We start from the raw sequence: 17,974 nt of genomic DNA on the forward strand, positions 1-17,974 counted from the left end.
CACACAGCCTTCTGTAGTTTGTTACGGTCCTGGGCAGAGTAGTTGTTGTAAGAGACCATTATGCACCTGGACAGTATGCTATGGTGCATCTGTAAAAGTTGGTGGAGGTCCTGCAGTGTTGGTGTGTCTTCTTAACTGTCGCATCAACATGGAAAGTCCAGGATGGATTTTCAGTTATTATCACTCCTAGGAACTGGACAATCTCGACCCTCTCCACCTCAGCTCTGTTAATGTAGATGGGAGCATGTCCTCCTCCTTTCTTTCTGAAAGGAATGATCAGTTTTTTTCTTTTGCTGACAATGAGAGTGAGGTTATCATTGCACCATGACACCAAACCATCTATCCTCTCCCTGTATTCTGACTAATCATTGTTTGTAATCCATCCTCCCATGATGATGTCAGCAAACTTGTAGATGGCATTCATTTGGAATTTGTCTACAGATCTGGATGTACAGGGAGCATAGAAGAGGGCTGAGAACACATTCTTGGGAAGCTCCAGTGTTGTGTGTTATGGTGGAGGTGTTGTTGTTGTCTATTTTCACTGCAGTCTGCGGGTCAGGAAGCTAAGAATCCAGTTGCAGAGGGTAGAGCAGAGACCTAGTCTCGGAGTTCTGAGATTAGTCTGGAGGGGATTGTGGTGTTGAAGGCTGAGTTGTACTCGATGAGTAGGAGTCTGACGTAGGTGTCCTTGTTATCCAGATTATTCCAGAGATGAGTTTAGGGCTAGGGAAATGGCATCACTGTGGACCTATTTCATCAGTAGGCAAATTGCAGGGGATCAAGGCAGGCTGGGAGCCTGGGGGTTGATATGGGCCATAACCAGCTAATTATTAGCTATCAAATGCAGATTTACTTTTACGATGCATGACAAGGATAATAACTGGCTGGGCAAAATGTTTCTAGTTTGAGAGTACGCGACTGAAGCACATCAGCTATGAGATCACCCATCTCGAGGATGTGTTCAGTGTGTTGGTGTTTTGGATGTAGAAATGATTGCCAGTTATTTTGATAAAAACTTCTGTCGCTAACTTATGCCCACAGTTGTTTGCCAGTTTAAATGCTGTGGTGTGATCCTCCCCTCCCTTCAAGGTAAGGATGCAAGATGGTGACAGGAAAGGTAAATTGATTAGTGCAGTGACACTTTTCACACCAGCTCAGTAAGGAGGTTCTCAATAAAGAGGTCCATGACTGATTTTCTCAACCTGCCACAAATTCAGTCCATTAAGTAATTAAAGACACACAAAGACCTTAACTCACAACCATTGTGATTACATCTTTCCAGCAGCCAGGACAGGTGACTATTTTACATAAAGAAAACGCAGGGCAGCTTATCTGATGATTTTGGGTTGGGGAGGTTCCATTTATCCAATGTGAATGCAACTGGGGGCAATGATGGGGACAGGTGTTTGGTTCTCAAAATCACCGTCATGCCATTATTTCCAACCCCTCCTGACCCCAAATCCTGCAATAGTTCCACCCCATGAAAATACTTATCTGCTCACTAACTCATCTTGACAGTCTGATCTGGTTTTCAACAGCATCACCAACTCCCTGAGGCTACTGGCCTCTGACTGACCTGTAGCCATAGGCAAGTAGGACTTCAGTGTCACAGCTCCTGACTGGACAAGCAGCTTGTTGGACAACACTTAAATACCTAGTTGGTGTTTGATCTATGATCTTTCTCACTGATGAGGACAGGGAGTTAGTTACCCCTGAAGCCATTTGCCCCAAAATTCGCACTAAATCCTGGCCTATGCTTTCCTTGTGTGTTGTGACTTTAAATTTAATAGAGTGCTGATAATTATGAAGGATATCAATCAATTCCTCCAATTCCACTTCTGTAGAAGTCCAAATACCCAAAAAGTCAACATCAATACATAAAACACTTACGATATGACTTCATCAGCTAATAAATGAGTTGATGAGAATGAAAACGTAGAGCTTAAAGAAAATACAACCTGTTTCAGGCCACCTGCAACAATGCCATTCTGGGATGATTCGAATAGTGGGCAAGCCCAATGTGGCAACGAGAGAGGTCCCCCATGTTGATGGCACACATCCCAAATGGCATTGAGAAAAGGAACATGCATCTTGAGGCAGGTGGCAGGGACAGCAGGGGTAGGAAGCCTGGTGGTGAGGGGTGAGATTGAGCCTAGAGCAGGGGAGCTCGAGCCCCTGTAAGGTGTGCGTGCCCAGTATGGCTTGGCACTTATAGACTGTGGTGAACTTTAATAGTATTTCTGTTTTTCTAATTTTTAGTAAGGAGGACTATAATGTTTCACATTTTAACTTTAAGTTTTTCTGCTTTGTACCTAAGATTCTGTACCGAGGTACCTTCTACCTAAGATGGTGCCATAAGTGGAGACTTGTAAAGTTTTCACTGTATTCATGTGAGCACATGTGACAAACCTAAACCTAACTTAACCTCGGATGCTACCTGACCTGCTGTGCTTTTCCAGCACCACTCTAATCTTGACTCTGATCTCCAGCATCTGCAGTCCTTACTTTCGCCTAGTTGATTATAACCTCATAACTAGTGTACTGGAAAGGCCTTGAAGGTAGATAGATGCTTCCAGGAGTTTGATGTTATTGCATTACAACTGAGAATTCAAGAAAACCTGAAGGAAATTCAAATGAGGACAATTTCGTAAAAGAGCAGGAGAAGCATCTCAAACAAAAAGTATTTTCCCTATATTTAGTTCTTAAAAATTAATGGGAACTTAATTTTTCATAAACTCTGTTATCCCAACGACAAAAGCATGAAAAACAAAACAATACTTACAGTAACAGGTTCCTTTGAGTGGGTTACCAAGGTAGCGGTTATCTGACTCACACCTATATATAAAGAAAATCATCTTCAAAAAACTATACTGCAGGAATGTATCAATTATCTTTTTTTAAGTACATGATTAGACAAGCATTTTATACATACAAAATATTGAGTGGGTCTCATTGCATTCCATTTTTAATTATTAGGAGTTCTATACAACAAGTGTAACACCATCTTAATTCTTTCAAACCTTTGAGTTCCTTTGAAACGACTGAAGTATTTTGCATTTTAATGATATTGAAGACAAAGCAGGGAATATAGGATTATTTTATCTTACACGGGATGAGATATTTTTTTTTTACAATGATATTTAACTTCCTTATTTACTTCCTATATTAGTCTTTACTATTTACCTCCTATTTTAGCCTCTGCTTCTGACCTTCCCTTTACTGGAAAGGCCAAAATTTCCCTTTTGTTATGGGAATCAACAATCTTGGACATGATTGTTACATTTCAACATTTTTAGATACAAGGATAACAACTTCTGTCCATATTTAGGAAGCTAAATTTCTTTCCACTAGTAAACATCCATTGATTATCAGGAAGTACTTTGAAATCTCCATGGAGATATTTCTAATGGCAAAATCCTATTGTTTCACAAGCTACATCATGTCAATCTTCTAAAACTAAACAATACACATTGCACTGCAAGTGAAAAACTGTACCATAATTTATTAAAGTAACCTCTTAGTAGTGGGTATGCCAACTTCTGAGCTACTTAAAAAGTTTTCAATACCTAAAAGATTTTGGAAGTAAACTAATACACAATTTGTATAATTTCTCTTCACATTTATTGCATTTGGTGCACATGAAAGGATATTGCCACCCAAGTCAGGAGCCAGATCTGGGGAACCATTCTAGATCCTGCAATACCCCATGAAAGAAGACAGCCACAGCCTACAATTATCCAAGAAGCTGTAGGGTGGTCAATTAGCAATGATTTGAGACAGAGAGATTTTAAGGCATCATAGCATCCAATATTGAAATAGCCAGCTTGATATGAGGTGCAAATACCAGGAAAACAGGAGTAGCAGCATTGATCTGGCACCTAGAGCATGGAAGGCCCTCACTTCGCTGATATGGACCTCAAAATCTATTTGGAGATTACAAGGGAAAACAGGGACATTCTTTTTCCTAAATGGCAAAATGAGAAGGCTGCCTATACAAGCTAAAGAGGTATAGATGGACGCAACCAAAACTGTCAACAGCCAGAGTGCACTTCAAAATAACTGGGTGCACAGCAGCAACAGATTCAGTTACCTAACTCATTCTGTAAAAGTAACTGCAACTAAAGATGTTAATGATAGATCTCTGGGTTCTCAGCTTCCAAGAGACATATTGGCTAGAGATACCGATGTTAATGCAGTCCCTGAACATTGGAAAAATGCTCAGAGCCTTATTGTTGAAGACCTGACAGCACATGCAACAGAAACAAATAAGTTGTTGGATTGGCCCTCACTTCGCTGATATGGACCTCAAAATCTATTTGGAGATTACAAGGGAAAACAGGGACATTCTTTTTCCTAAATGGCAAAATGAGAAGGCTGCCTATACAAGCTAAAGAGGTATAGATGGACGCAACCAAAACTGTCAACAGCCAGAGTGCACTTCAAAATAACTGGGTGCACAGCAGCAACAGATTCAGTTACCTAACTCATTCTGTAAAAGTAACTGCAACTAAAGATGTTAATGATAGATCTCTGGGTTCTCAGCTTCCAAGAGACATATTGGCTAGAGATACCGATGTTAATGCAGTCCCTGAACATTGGAAAAATGCTCAGAGCCTTATTGTTGAAGACCTGACAGCACATGCAACAGAAACAAATAAGTTGTTGGATTGGCCAGAACGGCCTTGCAGAAGAGTGGGGCACAGAATACAATGGAAAAGACACCCACTGGAGGAGAAATACCCCAGCTTGCTATTATGAATGGCAATTGATCCTTGAAAATGCAGTGAAGTGCACAGTGACAGTGAATAACAGTCACTCTTGTAAAATGAAATTACAAACACAACCATGTTCAGTTTGATGCAATTGCAGGGCCCTCAGAGTTGCATTACTTTGACCAGCAGTGAAAGATATGGATGTCAGAGTTCCCTGAGACAATATGGTGTTATGGGCAAGACCTGGAAGGTCGTGCTGAAGACTGGGAACATACTATTGGGGGTCCTGGGCTTAAGAACTACTTATCTCTCAAATGGGTGCCAAATGATCATGGGGGCAATGAGTGCGTGCCACATAATCCATGAGTCCCAATGCCCCCGACTCAACTAATTTTTCACTTTAGTGGCTGCAATGCCACTCTGCAATATCCTTAACTATACAAATGGAATGTACCTTCTCTGAAATCCGCTCATTGCCCCTGATTTGACCGAGTACCTTATTGATTGCTTCAAAGGAAATCTAACCAGGCAGGGGTCTCTGTATAAACAGACACATAGAGTACTAAAGCAAATATTTTTTGCTAAAACAATTTAAAACTAAACTACTGTACTATAACTATAAAACTGAGTACTAGAAGGGCATGGAAGTTTCATCGTAAGTTCAGTGGAAATTTACAAGCATGGTTCCAGAACTATTGGATTACAGAGAGGCTAGAATTGTTCCCCCTGGAGCCAAGAATAGAACATAAATTGTTTGGTGAACATGAATAAAATTATAAAGGACTCGATAAACAGAAATTGTTACCAGGTTTAGTTGATTGCTGAAAGAAACTGAGAGGACACAAGGAAAAATGTTCAAATAAGACATGGTTAGGATTTGGAATGTATTCCCTCCCTATTATTTTGGTGGATACAGATTCATATTAGTGTTCAAAAGGAAACTGAATAAATATTTGGAAAACAAAATGGAAAGAATGGGTGGGAATGGAATCTAGTCACAGACTAGATAGTTTGAATGGCTTTCTTCTGTGCTGGCATATTCTATTCCAGAAAAGCCAAAATACATTGCAAAAACGCTGCACAAAATGGTATCAAGAGGTTAAAATGGGTAGAAAGCATTAAGAAGCCCAAAAACAAGAGAACCAACACGATCCATGATTTCTCTCCTTGGTTCTGGGCATGGGCAGTAAATGAAGGAGGCCTTTCTTTTTTTTTAATTCGTTCATGGGATTATTCTAGGTCAGCATTTATTCAAGATTCAATCACATTGCTGTGGATCTGGAGTTATATGTAGGCCAGAACAGGTAAGGGCAGCAGTTTCATTCCCTAAAGGACATTAGTGAACCCAATGAGTTTTTCTGGCAATCAACAATGGATTCATGGTCATCATTAGACTCTTCATTCCAGAATTTTTTTTTAAATCGAATTCAAATTTAACACCTGCTATGGCAGAACATGGGTCTATGCCCTGCCCCACCGAACTTACCTCCTTATATTTTGACTCAATCTATCAAGGGGATGTCCTATCCACAGCATCTCAACTCTGTCAGGCCAACCACTTCAACTACCACTCCCCCAAGGACATGCAAGTCCTGGGCTACCTCCACTGCCAAATCAAAGCCACCCACCATCTGGAGGAAGAAAGCCTCACGACCTGACAACCTCACAGCATCAAAATCGACTTCACCAGTTTCCAAATCTTCCCTCCCCACCTCATCCCAGATCCAACCTTCCAACTCAGCAGCATCCCCTTAACCTGTCCATCTTCCCTCCTACTGACCTATCACCGCATCCATCTATTGCCTTCCCACCCCCACCCCCTATTTATCTCTCAGCCCCCTTTTCCCTCCACGCTCCCAATGAAGGGCTTATGCCTGAAACATGGACTCGCCTGCTCCTCGGATGCTGCCTGACCTGTTGCGCATTTCCAGCGCCACACTTTGTCTCTGGATTAACAATCCAAGTGATAATATCACAAAGCCATCACCTCCCCCAAACAAAACTATGGCTCAGGGCTTTCAGAGTATAGCATTTTTCATTAAAAGCATAATCAACATAATAGAATGCATAATATTCATATCGACATACAATACTTTACAGCATGGGCTAGTTACTTACTAACTAACTGCCACTAACTAACTGCCAGTTGTGTCTCATGTGGTGGCCTGTCCAGCAATCTAGAATGCCATCGAAAGATCATTAATACAAATTAAGAGTGCTTTCTCTCATGGATGCCAACAACACCATTGGCCTATTTGGTTCAAATGAAGGGACCATTATACAGCAAAGTCCTGCAACCTAGGCTGCTACAGTATTGACACTGGTGGAGCGGTCTTGAGGTGTCCACACTAATATCACCATTATAAATACAACCACCACAGCCATCTCAGCCTTCAAAAGGGTCAGGAGATCACTAGATAAATGGTCAACCTTCATGATGTTAAGAATGAGGAATTCAAGATTGCATCAGTAGATGCATTCTTCTCATAGGCAGTTCAAAGTGAGCTCCAGAGCATGCAGTCTTTTTGAGTCAAAACACTGAAAAAATGTCTGATTTAGATGCTCCCTGGTATTGATATCACCCTGAAGAAACCTGTACCAGCTCTAATCACCTTCCTTGTGCCTAAAGCTTGGCACACCTCCTCTGTATCTTCAACTTCATTGCTATCCTCTTCCATTTTCGCTTCCTCCAATGGGCTATGTCATTCACTCACTTCAAAGTACAATCCTCTCTGGAGTGCATGTAATGGAGAACACAGTAGATCACTGTAACGTAGGAGACCCTTGCAGGAGAGCACTTAAAAACAATATTAACCAGTTCCAACACAGGCCTGCCTTTTCAGAAACTTGATGGCCTATTTGATGACTGTCCATGTAAACAGATAGCGTCACTTGTAGGTCCACTGTGGCTCTGCTCTGGGGATTTGGAAAGGAATGTGTAGTCATTTCTTCAAGTAATTTCCCTTGTCCCTTAGTTTGGCTTCACATCCCCTCTTAAAACTTTTAAATGTGTAGTCCCTAATCTTTGTTCCATGAGATAATGGGAATAGCTTTTCTTTGTTAACATTTTGCAAATTTTGTACACATCGATCAGCCCTCGCCTTAACTTCATTTGTTCCATTGTGAAAACTTCTCCAAACTAACAATTGACCAAATTCTCTCATCCATAAAACTATTCTAGTAAACCACCCCTGCATCCTCTCAAGGGCAGCATATATGTGGGAACACCAAGTTCTCCTGCAAGGCACTCACCATCCTGACTTGAAACTATACCGCTGTTCCTTCACTGTTGCTGTGTCAAAATCCTGGAATTGCCTCCCTTAGACTAGGTACACATACAGCACATGGATTGCAGCACTTCAAATTAAAGCAGCTTACTACCATCTTCTCAATGGCAACCAGAGACAGCCAATTAATACTGGCCAGGCAGTGACATGACTAAATAAAGCTTTCCATCAGTGTAAAATTGTGGGGAGCAGAACTGGATAAGCATAACTTTCCTGTTGTTCTACTCAATAGCTCTGTTAAATTAAGCCCAAAATGAACATGCTTTGCTAACTATTCTCTCACTATATCCTGCCACTTTCAAAGATCTATGCACATCAACTTTTTCATGGACAATTAGGAATGAGCAATAAATGCTGATCTATAAGCCAGTTGACCAAAATGTTGCCACGAGCCAAATGCAGCTAATTGCATTTCTGTTTCATCAACAAAAATGTATAATAGACATCTGTTATACATCTAATAGATATCTGTGATATCCATACTTCAACATATGCTGCTGCCCTGATCATATATTTGCTACCACAATGGCAAGACAAAGTGCAAAGTGTTTCTGGTCATAGCGCATGCTTTATCTGTTGTTATTGCTTATTGGTTATCTGAAAAAGTGGTGTGTAATACTGATGAAAGAACCAGACCTCAACACCACAGCAATACCAGTAACATCAACATATAAATAGAATAGCTGCTAATCACATCTGGCATATCCTTAAAAAGAAAACATACTTTTGGTATAGGTGAAGGAGTGCTAGTAAAAACTGTTATTGGAAAGCTCATGGACTTTGATAGACTGTCTTTTAGAGTCAAGGAAATGTCCTTGGGTTTTTACATAAAATTCAATTATTTTATTTCCTTTATACATTTTTGAAAAGGGCAGATTCTAAAGTTGAATCAGCTAGTGCAAACAGTAAGCGCTGCAGCAGTCCTTTCTGTGCCCCTTTTCCACTACAATTATATGCCAATACAGTTACAATTTCAGAAGGATCTCTACTGGCCTAACTGGAAGAGTCCTATTTCATTTGTGAAGTAGTCCACCATTTTCCAATTCTACTCTGTGAAGTAGCTCTGAATATGTTTCTAGAATAAAGTTGGAAACTGACCATTGTTTCAAATCAAGAATTTCAGTAAATGCTCACTTTTTTATTGCAAGTCATTACAGCCTGAATCAACTGGTTATTTCAAGAAAATTAAGTTTAATTCAAACTAAAAAATATCCTAAAGGAAATGATCCTATATGACTGCATTATATGTAGAAGGATAAATTCTATGAATGACATTAGAATATTGAACATCATTGGAACAGGCCCTTCAGCCCACCATGTCTGTGCCTATGATGCCATTCTAAACTAATCCCACCTGCCTGCACGTGGTCCAATCCCTCTATCCCATGCCTGTTCATTGGCCTAAATGTCTCTTCGATGTTGCTATTGTATCTACTTCCACCACCTTGCTGACAGCACATTCCAGGCACCATTCACCCTCTTCATAAAAAACTTAGCTCACATGTAACTTTTAAGCTTTTCCTCTCTCACCTTAAACTTATGCCCCCTAGTTTTGACAATTTCACCCTAAGAAAAAAATACTCCGACTATCAAACCTATCCATGCCTCAATTTTATATACTTGTGTCAGGTATTCCTCAACTTCAGACACTCTAGTGAAAGCGATCCAAATTTGTTCAACTTCTCCTGATAGTTAATACACTCCAATCCAGGCAATACCTTGGTAAATTTCTTTTGCACCCTCTCCAAAGCTTCCACATTTTTCCAATAGTGTGGTAACTAGACTAGACCAAAGTCAAGGACATTGCTGGATATAAATTCTTACTGACAAAAAGGTATAAACACAAAAATGCAAAGCTGGAGGACAATGTTCCAGGGTCTAACCCAAATAAATGGCTTTAAAAAAGGTTTTATAAAATTACCATCTGGATGGTAAAGGGCAGCAGACATATAGGAATATCAGCATCTGCAGGTTCTCCTCCAAGCCAGTCACTATCTTGACATGGAAACATTGGTATTCCTCCAGTGTAATTGGGTGAAAGTCCTGGAACTCTCTAATTGCATTGAGAGTATGCCTATACCAATGGACTATAGTGGTTTTCAAGGTGGCAACTAAATACCACCTTCTCGAACACATCTAGCGATGGGTACTCAGTTAATGAATTATTTTTAAATTATGGCATAACCTGGAGCCTGTTAAAATCACGATATGGGCAAGTGTGTCGATTTTTAAATCAAATTAAGATCAGAAGCAAAATGATCATCGGAAAACTTATAACTGGTGACTTAAGTGCAACTATCTTGATATTGAATTCATCTGGTAGATGTCGTACTGTGCAATAAGCATTAAAGGCTGCAGTTTCTTTGAATATTATTTATGCTTCACTGTTGTGGATTATAAACATTAGACATTCAGCACTTTTATGGTCAATAACAGTGAAAACAACTACAAGTCATCATCACCGAAATGATTACTTAATTAGGCATCAAAACCTGATTCAACCCAGAATTTTCTTCAATTATTTATTCACCGTTTGAAAGACGATCAAGTCAGGACTTGTTATAACGAAACAGTGGATGAAATGCATCTCTTTTCACTGAAAGGTCTACTCAGCAATTAGGTTTTCCAAATTTGTTCACATGCTTCCACACAATGATTTGCGTGAATAAATATGGCTTTACCAGTTACTCATTCATGGGATTTTAGATTAAAAAGAATGATAATTGTTTACCAAGTTAAAACTCATACACCAGGTCACAGTCCCAACAGGTTTATTTGGAAGCACGAGCTTTCAGAGCGCTGCTTCTTCATCAGGTGGTGTAGCACCCAAGTACCACACCAGCACCTCCAGATAATTGTTTACAATGTCTATGGTTGTAGTTCAAGTGACTAGTTCAAAGTTATTTATTGCCCTTTAGAACATGGTGGAATGTTGCCTTCTCAAATGTTTGTAGTCTATTTGGTGTGCGTTTAACTATAGTGCTGTTATGAAGGTAGTTCCAGGATTTTGATGCAACACCTGTGAAAGAGCAATGATGTTGTTCAAAGTCAAGAGGGTGTGCGGCTTGGAGGGAAACTTGCACTTAGTGATTTCATCTGCTGACCTTGTTCTTCTAGGTCAAAGCTCCCCAAAATGGGGGTGCTTAGAATCCCAAGTGGGGTCATGAACTGAAATATTGGGGTCCCGAGTTCCAAGGCAGCAGTAAAAGTAGGGAGTCTGTCTTCCTTCCTCAGTCTCTCAGGTCTTCTCTCACTCACCCCCACTTCTCAAGGATATTTCCTGACACCCACCTTCCTCCCTTCAAACTCTCAATGTTTATCAAGGAGACGGGTCAATTTTCAGGTGTCAAAATGGAATTAGAGGGAAAAACATTGGGAAGTAATATTTTAGGTTGGGTTTGGAAAGTGATGTTGGCGGAGCATTGGCGAGTTACCACATTGCATCTTGGAGATAATATCTACTGTTGCCACTGTGTCAATGAAGATGTTTAGGTCTACATCACTACTGAGGACCTTCTGTAGCAATATCCAGGGATGAGATGATCAACTTCGAAAAACTACAAACATTTCCCTTTATGCTAGGTACATCAGTGGAGAATTTTCCCCTTTGTTATCATTGGCTTCAGTTTTGTTAAGGATCTTTGATGTTATACTTGGTCAAATGTGGTCTTCATGACTTTGTTACCTGCAGGATTCTCATTTTGATTAAATTCTGATTTTTGTTTAATTTAAGATTGAGAATCTGAAATTCAAGAATCCAAATATTTGCTATTCAAAATTGAAGTAGAAATCATTTTTAAAAATTGAATTCAAAAGTTCATGTTGCATGCAGAAGAGGATAATTTATGCTATGGGCAACAATTTATTCTTATTCAATAAAATCTACACATGATTAGGTAACTAAAACATAATGGCACATTGGGTTTTGGAATAATTTAAAAACATTACACATTTTTACTGTGACACTGTTTACACAGTCACCAATTTTGTTAATGCAGCAACCTATTATCCTTTCTCATATAACTGAATTATTTTTATTTAATTCAGCATGTCATATGTGTAACATTTGACTTACTACAGCCAGAAGGAAGGAATAATTTGTCAATAGTATTCAATGTGCCTTCATTTTCTCGTGCTATTGAATTAGTTCTAGACAAGACAAAGTCTACTATTGGTTAAGTTATATAACAATCTATAAGCAATGCAGTGTAAATTGAGAATACGTTTGTTACTGGCAGCACATGCAAAATTAGAAATTTATAAACTGAGTAAGCTTTGTGATTTACAGGGGTAATCTATACAAAGATAAGCTAAGACAATGGTCTAAATGTATCGACTTAAAATGTATTGGTAAGAGCATAGAGATCAATACCCATCATAGATTTAACACAAATATATTTCCTTCTGTTACTGTATCTGTTTGTATTTGTTTCTCATATGATCCAATGTTTACGTTTTGCTAGAATTCCCATGAGTTCTGAAATCTAAATCTGATGGAACCAATGTAATGGATATTTCCATCCAGTAACTAAAAGTGGTTAAAATGACATCAATCAGGTAGAATTGAAATACTCACAATTGACACTGATCTCCTTTGATTCCTTTTGTTGTACAGAAGCACTGTCCAGTTTGGGCATGGCAAGCATTTGCATGTCCATTGCATTTACAAGCTGTAACATACAAGAAGCCAAAACAAAATAAATAGACACCTGGGAATCACAGACGCTAATAATTATTAATGTATTCAAATACTGTAAGCTTCATAGTTGAAATTTGGATGAATTAACTTGAGACAAGATTAGATTCCAACAAAGTACAACTAATAACCCCCAGGAATACAGTTGATGTTTATCCAAAACAAATATGCTATATTTACTTAATGATATAAGGATTAGACCTGAATGCAGAAAGGTTAATCTTTGGATTACACCAACAATCTCGCACATAATGCTGTGGTAGTGACAGACAAGAGGTCAATAACTGGATAATAAACACTTGGCTTCTTTTGTACAGCTGTAACAGTTTGTCTCATTGCAGATTTATCATAGTGCTTGCTCAGTCTTCCAATTCTACAAAGCCTGAGTGTGATTTTGAACATTGTTGGGAGTTTGTTGAGTAATGGAGTTCATAATCTTTTGCTAAAACTCTTTGCAAATTCTAAATTTTATCTAAGTTTCAGCAGGGTTATCCAAGCTCTCTCTAAATGAGACTACCTGAAGTTAATTAAAGAAACCAAATGAAATCATTTTCTTCTGTAGCTGGGTTAAGCTAACTCTAATTCAGAAGCACACATATTAGGGGCATCTCAATCCAATTTAGCACCAAGCAACACAAAATACATGGAACCTTCCAAAGGTTCCTAATTCACAAGGGTCAATCAATCAGAGAAACATCAACTTTGTAAACAAAATGGGAGGAAATATTAAGGAACTGCACCTCCAATCACTTGCTGTTCTTTCCCTACTTATTTCTGATAGGCTTACTAGGGAAGCGAACAAAAGCATGGGCATGATGGGAATGGAACAGGAGGCCCGCAGGCTGCTGTTTTTCTCAGCATAGGAAAGATTACCAAGGTGGTCACATGTCTGTGGACCAGAGATGGACTTGGGGATTTAAGGAAAGCAGACCACATTTTGGCTGCAGCATACGATCACAAGAGGCCTGAGGGGAGGGATAGTAGAACAGCCTGAAGCAAGCCATAACAAGACAGATAGTATTGTCCATTTCTGACAGACAGAAATTTTGTCTCAGAGGGTCATGGGTCTTTGGAATTCTTCTTTTCAAAAACAAATTTAAAAAACTGAATATTTTAAGATAGAGTCAGATAAATTCTTTGCATGCATGGGGGTGAAATGTTAACAGAGGTTGGCAGACATGTGGAGTAATCAGAACAACCTTGATCTTGCTAAAAGGTGCAGTCCTAATTTGTATGTTTGTAGATTTCTGAGAGGTTGACAGACTCTTGGACATAGAGGGGTGCCTTCATTGACACTGCTGCTTACAATCAAGGGGGCAAGTGGCATGTTATTCACAATTCAGATAACTTTGTGTCTGAATACCTCAACTGCCTCTGTTGTACAACTGGCGATATTCAGAAAACCCATCTTTTAGTCTCAACCATTCCAAACCTCAAAACATCCAAGCTATTGAAAACAATAGCTTAATGACTAAACTTAAAAGCTTGACTCACCTACCACAGGGAATTGAGAATTTGCTGTGTGCTCTGTTTAACAGAGACATAGCTCACGCCTGCTTCACCTTACAACATGAGGGCTTCTCAATCCACCTGATGTACTGCACAGTTGCACAGTGTCCTCAGACAAGGCACTAGGTGGAAGGCTCTGCCTCCAGATCAAAACCTCTTTGTGCTCAGACGTGACAACCTTGGTGAGTTACTACTCCGCACATCCAGAATATCTAATAGTGAAGCCCCATTCCTACTACCTGATGAGGGAGTTTACTTCTGCCATCCTGACAGCAGTTTACATCCCAACCCATGTGGAAGTGAAGAGAATGCTTGATGAAATACACCCTGCTACAAATAGCCTTGAGGCATAATACCCTGAAGCCTTGTTCATCATAGCTGGGGATTTTAACCAAGCCAACATTGAGTGTGCTACCAAAATACCACTAACATGTTTCCTGTCCTACCAGAGGCCCAACAACCCTGAATGATTGCACTGTTCCATCACCTGCCCGCATTTTGGTAAATCAGACCATAAGGCTGTGCTTCTTCTCCCAGCTTGCAGACAAACATTGAAGTCTGAGGATCCGGTACAGAAAGTTGTACAATACTAGTCTGAGGTAAGGAACAAGCTGCTATGTGACTTGGATTCGGTGGACAGGTCCACATTCAGGAACTCAGGGGCCAACCTAAATGAGTATGCTGCAACTGTCACAAACATCATCAATAAATGCTAGCGTACTGTGCGCCAAAGAAGTTAATTCGAGTGCGACTCAACCAGAAACCATGGATGAACCAGAAGATCCACTTCCTACTAAAGTCCAGGACTGAGACATTCAAATCAGCTGACCCTGGCCGATATGTGAAATCAAGGCACGATCTTTGCAAAGCCATCAGGGATGCCAAGAGACAATACAAAATTAAGTAGAGTCCCAAGCTAAGACACAAATACTAACTGTGGCAAGGCTTACATGATATAATAAGCTAAAAAGAGAAGTCAAGTATAATCACCAACAACAATACATGCTTTCCAATGAGCTCATTGCATTCTATGCTTATTTTGAACAGAAGGTCAGTGAAGCAATGTCACCTGCCTCAACAGCTTTGGGTACACCTATATCCATAGGCACCTCTGCAGACATCATACTAGCCTTCTTGAGGGTGAACCCACTGCAAACAGCTGGCCCAGCTGGAGCCCCCAGTCATGCAGTCAGATCCTGCGCAGCCCAGCTGACAGGAGTATTTGCACACATCTTTAGCCTCTCCTTACTAATGATGTGAGGTTCCCACCTGCTTCAAGAAAATCACTATCATGACAGTAGCAAAGAAAAATCAGACAATGTGCCTTTGTGACTACCGCCCAATGGCTCTGACATGCATTATAATGAAGTGCTTTGAGAGGTTAGGAATGACACACATCAACTCCAGCTCCCAAATTGTATTGACCTGCTACCATCACAATGGATCTATGGCAGATGCCATCTCCCTAGACCTACACTCATCCCTGGAACACTTGGATAACAGGACATCTACGTCAGACTCTTATTTATTGAATTTAACTCCAGCTTCAACATCATAATTCCAACCAAACCCATCTCCAAAATCTGGGATCTTGGACTCTGATCTCCCACTCTGCAGCAGGATCCTCAAGCTCCTGACCCACAGACCGCAAGAAAGGATAGGCGACAAAACCACTTCCATAATAATACTCAGCACCATACTCCATAATACTCCATAATAATACTCAGCTGTGTACTCAGCCCTTTACAATACTCCTTATACACCTTTAATGATGTGGCCCAGTACAGCTCTAACTCCATTTACAAATTTGCTGATGACACCAATATAGTGAGTCGGATCTCAAACAACAAGACAGCGTACAGGAAAGCGATAGACAACTTAGAGGCATGGTGTAAAGACAACAATCTTTCCCTCAATAATCAGGAAAATGAAGGAGCTAGTTATCGACTTCAGGAAGCAGAGTGGAGGACATGCCCCTGACTACATCAATGGTGCTAAGGTGGAGGTAGTTGAGAGCTTCAAGTTCCTCGGAGTAAATATCACCAACCTGATCCAACCACATCGACATTACAATAAGAAAACACACCAACACCTCTACGTCCTCAGAAGGCTAAGGAAATTTATCATGTCCACAATGATTCTTACCAATTTTTATAGATCCACAGATACTGCCAGACCTGCTGAGCTTTTCCAACAATTGCTGTTTTTGTTTCTGATTTACAACAGTTCTTTTGGTTTTTATGGAGGCGATTGGTGCTTTTTTTTAAAACTGAAGCCAACTATACCTTATACCAGGTTTGCATTGAGTAGTTAAATGAGTGGTAACAAAAACAGAAATTGCTGGAAAAGCTCAGCAGGTCTGGCAGCAACTGTGGAGATAAAGCATAGTTGACATTTCAGATCTAGTGACCCTTCCCCACTAGCACCAAACATTAACTCCAATTTCTTTCCACAGATACTGCCAGACCTGCTGAGTTTTTCCAGCAATTGCTGTTTTTGTTTCTGATTTACAACAGTTCTTTTGGTTTTTATGGAGGCGATTGGTGCTTTTTTTAAAAAAACTGAAGCCAACTATACCTTATACCAGGTTTGCATTGAGTAGTTAAATGAGTGTGACACTGGGAAACTATGCAGCAGGCCTATCCTGTACAAAAAATAAAGGACATGTTGCAGAGCTATGTTTTCAATGTCAATAATATCCCTGGAACTTAAGATGGAATAAATGTTGCTGTCAGATGTTAGCTAGTGATCAAATCCTGCTTGATAAAGAATAGTTGAATTCTACTGGAGAGATGAAAAGGATTGCATGTAGTGTCACATATATGCTAAGAGGGTTAGCTGAGAAATATATCTTGTTTATATCAATTCATTAAGGTCTAATTTATGGCCTCTTTTGAATAAAATTTGTCTTTATTTCATATTGAATTTTCATTGATTTTGGTTTCCATAGGGATCCTAACAATTACTATAGCTAAATCAGTTTGCATTATGTTGATTAGTAAACAGCTTGTAACTTAAGTAGTGCTGACCTCTGACCAGGAGATCTGGGTTTGCATCTTATCTGCTCCAGAGATGTGCAAATAACGTCTCTGAACAGGTTGATTAGAAAACATCTATAAACAATACAAAGAGGATTTTTGTGGTGCAGTAGTAGTGTCCCTACTACTGTGCCAGAAGGTCTGAGTTCAAGTCCCACCTGCTCCGGAAGTGTGTATTTACATCTCTGAATGTGTTGATTAGAACCAGGATTTTAAGTTGCTTTGACATGCAACATGAACACCTACTATTTTACATACATAAGATAGTCGTTTGTGTCAACTAATTACCACCACTATTTTAAATGTCCATATCATGCACTTGATATACTTATCCAAAACCATTTGCATCTTTAAGTTTTTAATGTCAGCTGTTGCTCAGTTAATATCACTCTCCTAAGGTATAAGCCTCTAGGTTTAAAAAAAAAATCAACATTGCAAAAATGGATTACTCTGGTAATTTTCATTGTATGAGCTTGCTGTGTACAGAATGGCTGCCATATTCCAACAGTCAATACACTTCAAATGCACTTCATTGGTAGTAAAGTGTACTGACATGATTGGTGGTAATGAAAAGCATTACATAACATTGGTCTGTCTTTGTATGCAGAGCCTTGTAAATTACTGTATCCATCAGAGATTCAGATTCATACAGCGCAAGAAAGGCCTTTTGGCCCATCGAGTCTGCACCAACATAACTACCACTGAAGATGCACCAATCTCAATTTCCTGCAT

At 39.7% G+C, this 17,974-nt stretch overlaps 1 protein-coding gene across 1 annotated transcript in view; it reads right to left on the reverse strand.

Moving 5' to 3' along the window:
* Positions 1 to 17,974, reverse strand: part of atrnl1b (attractin like 1b) — a 947,890-nt gene that overhangs the window by 565,000 nt on the left and 364,916 nt on the right. Inside the window, exons 20-21 of the mRNA XM_043712811.2 lie at positions 12,576 to 12,669; positions 2,783 to 2,835 (exon numbers count right to left, since the gene is read on the reverse strand). Of these exons, the coding sequence (XP_043568746.1) occupies positions 2,783 to 2,835; positions 12,576 to 12,669 (147 nt within the window). The remainder of the gene's footprint in view (positions 1 to 2,782; positions 2,836 to 12,575; positions 12,670 to 17,974) is intronic.

The sequence above is a fragment of the Chiloscyllium plagiosum genome, unplaced genomic scaffold, assembly GCF_037043375.1.
Source record: "Chiloscyllium plagiosum isolate Xiang-an unplaced genomic scaffold, Cpla_swu_hap1 HiC_scaffold_22, whole genome shotgun sequence".
NCBI lineage: Eukaryota > Metazoa > Chordata > Chondrichthyes > Orectolobiformes > Hemiscylliidae > Chiloscyllium > Chiloscyllium plagiosum.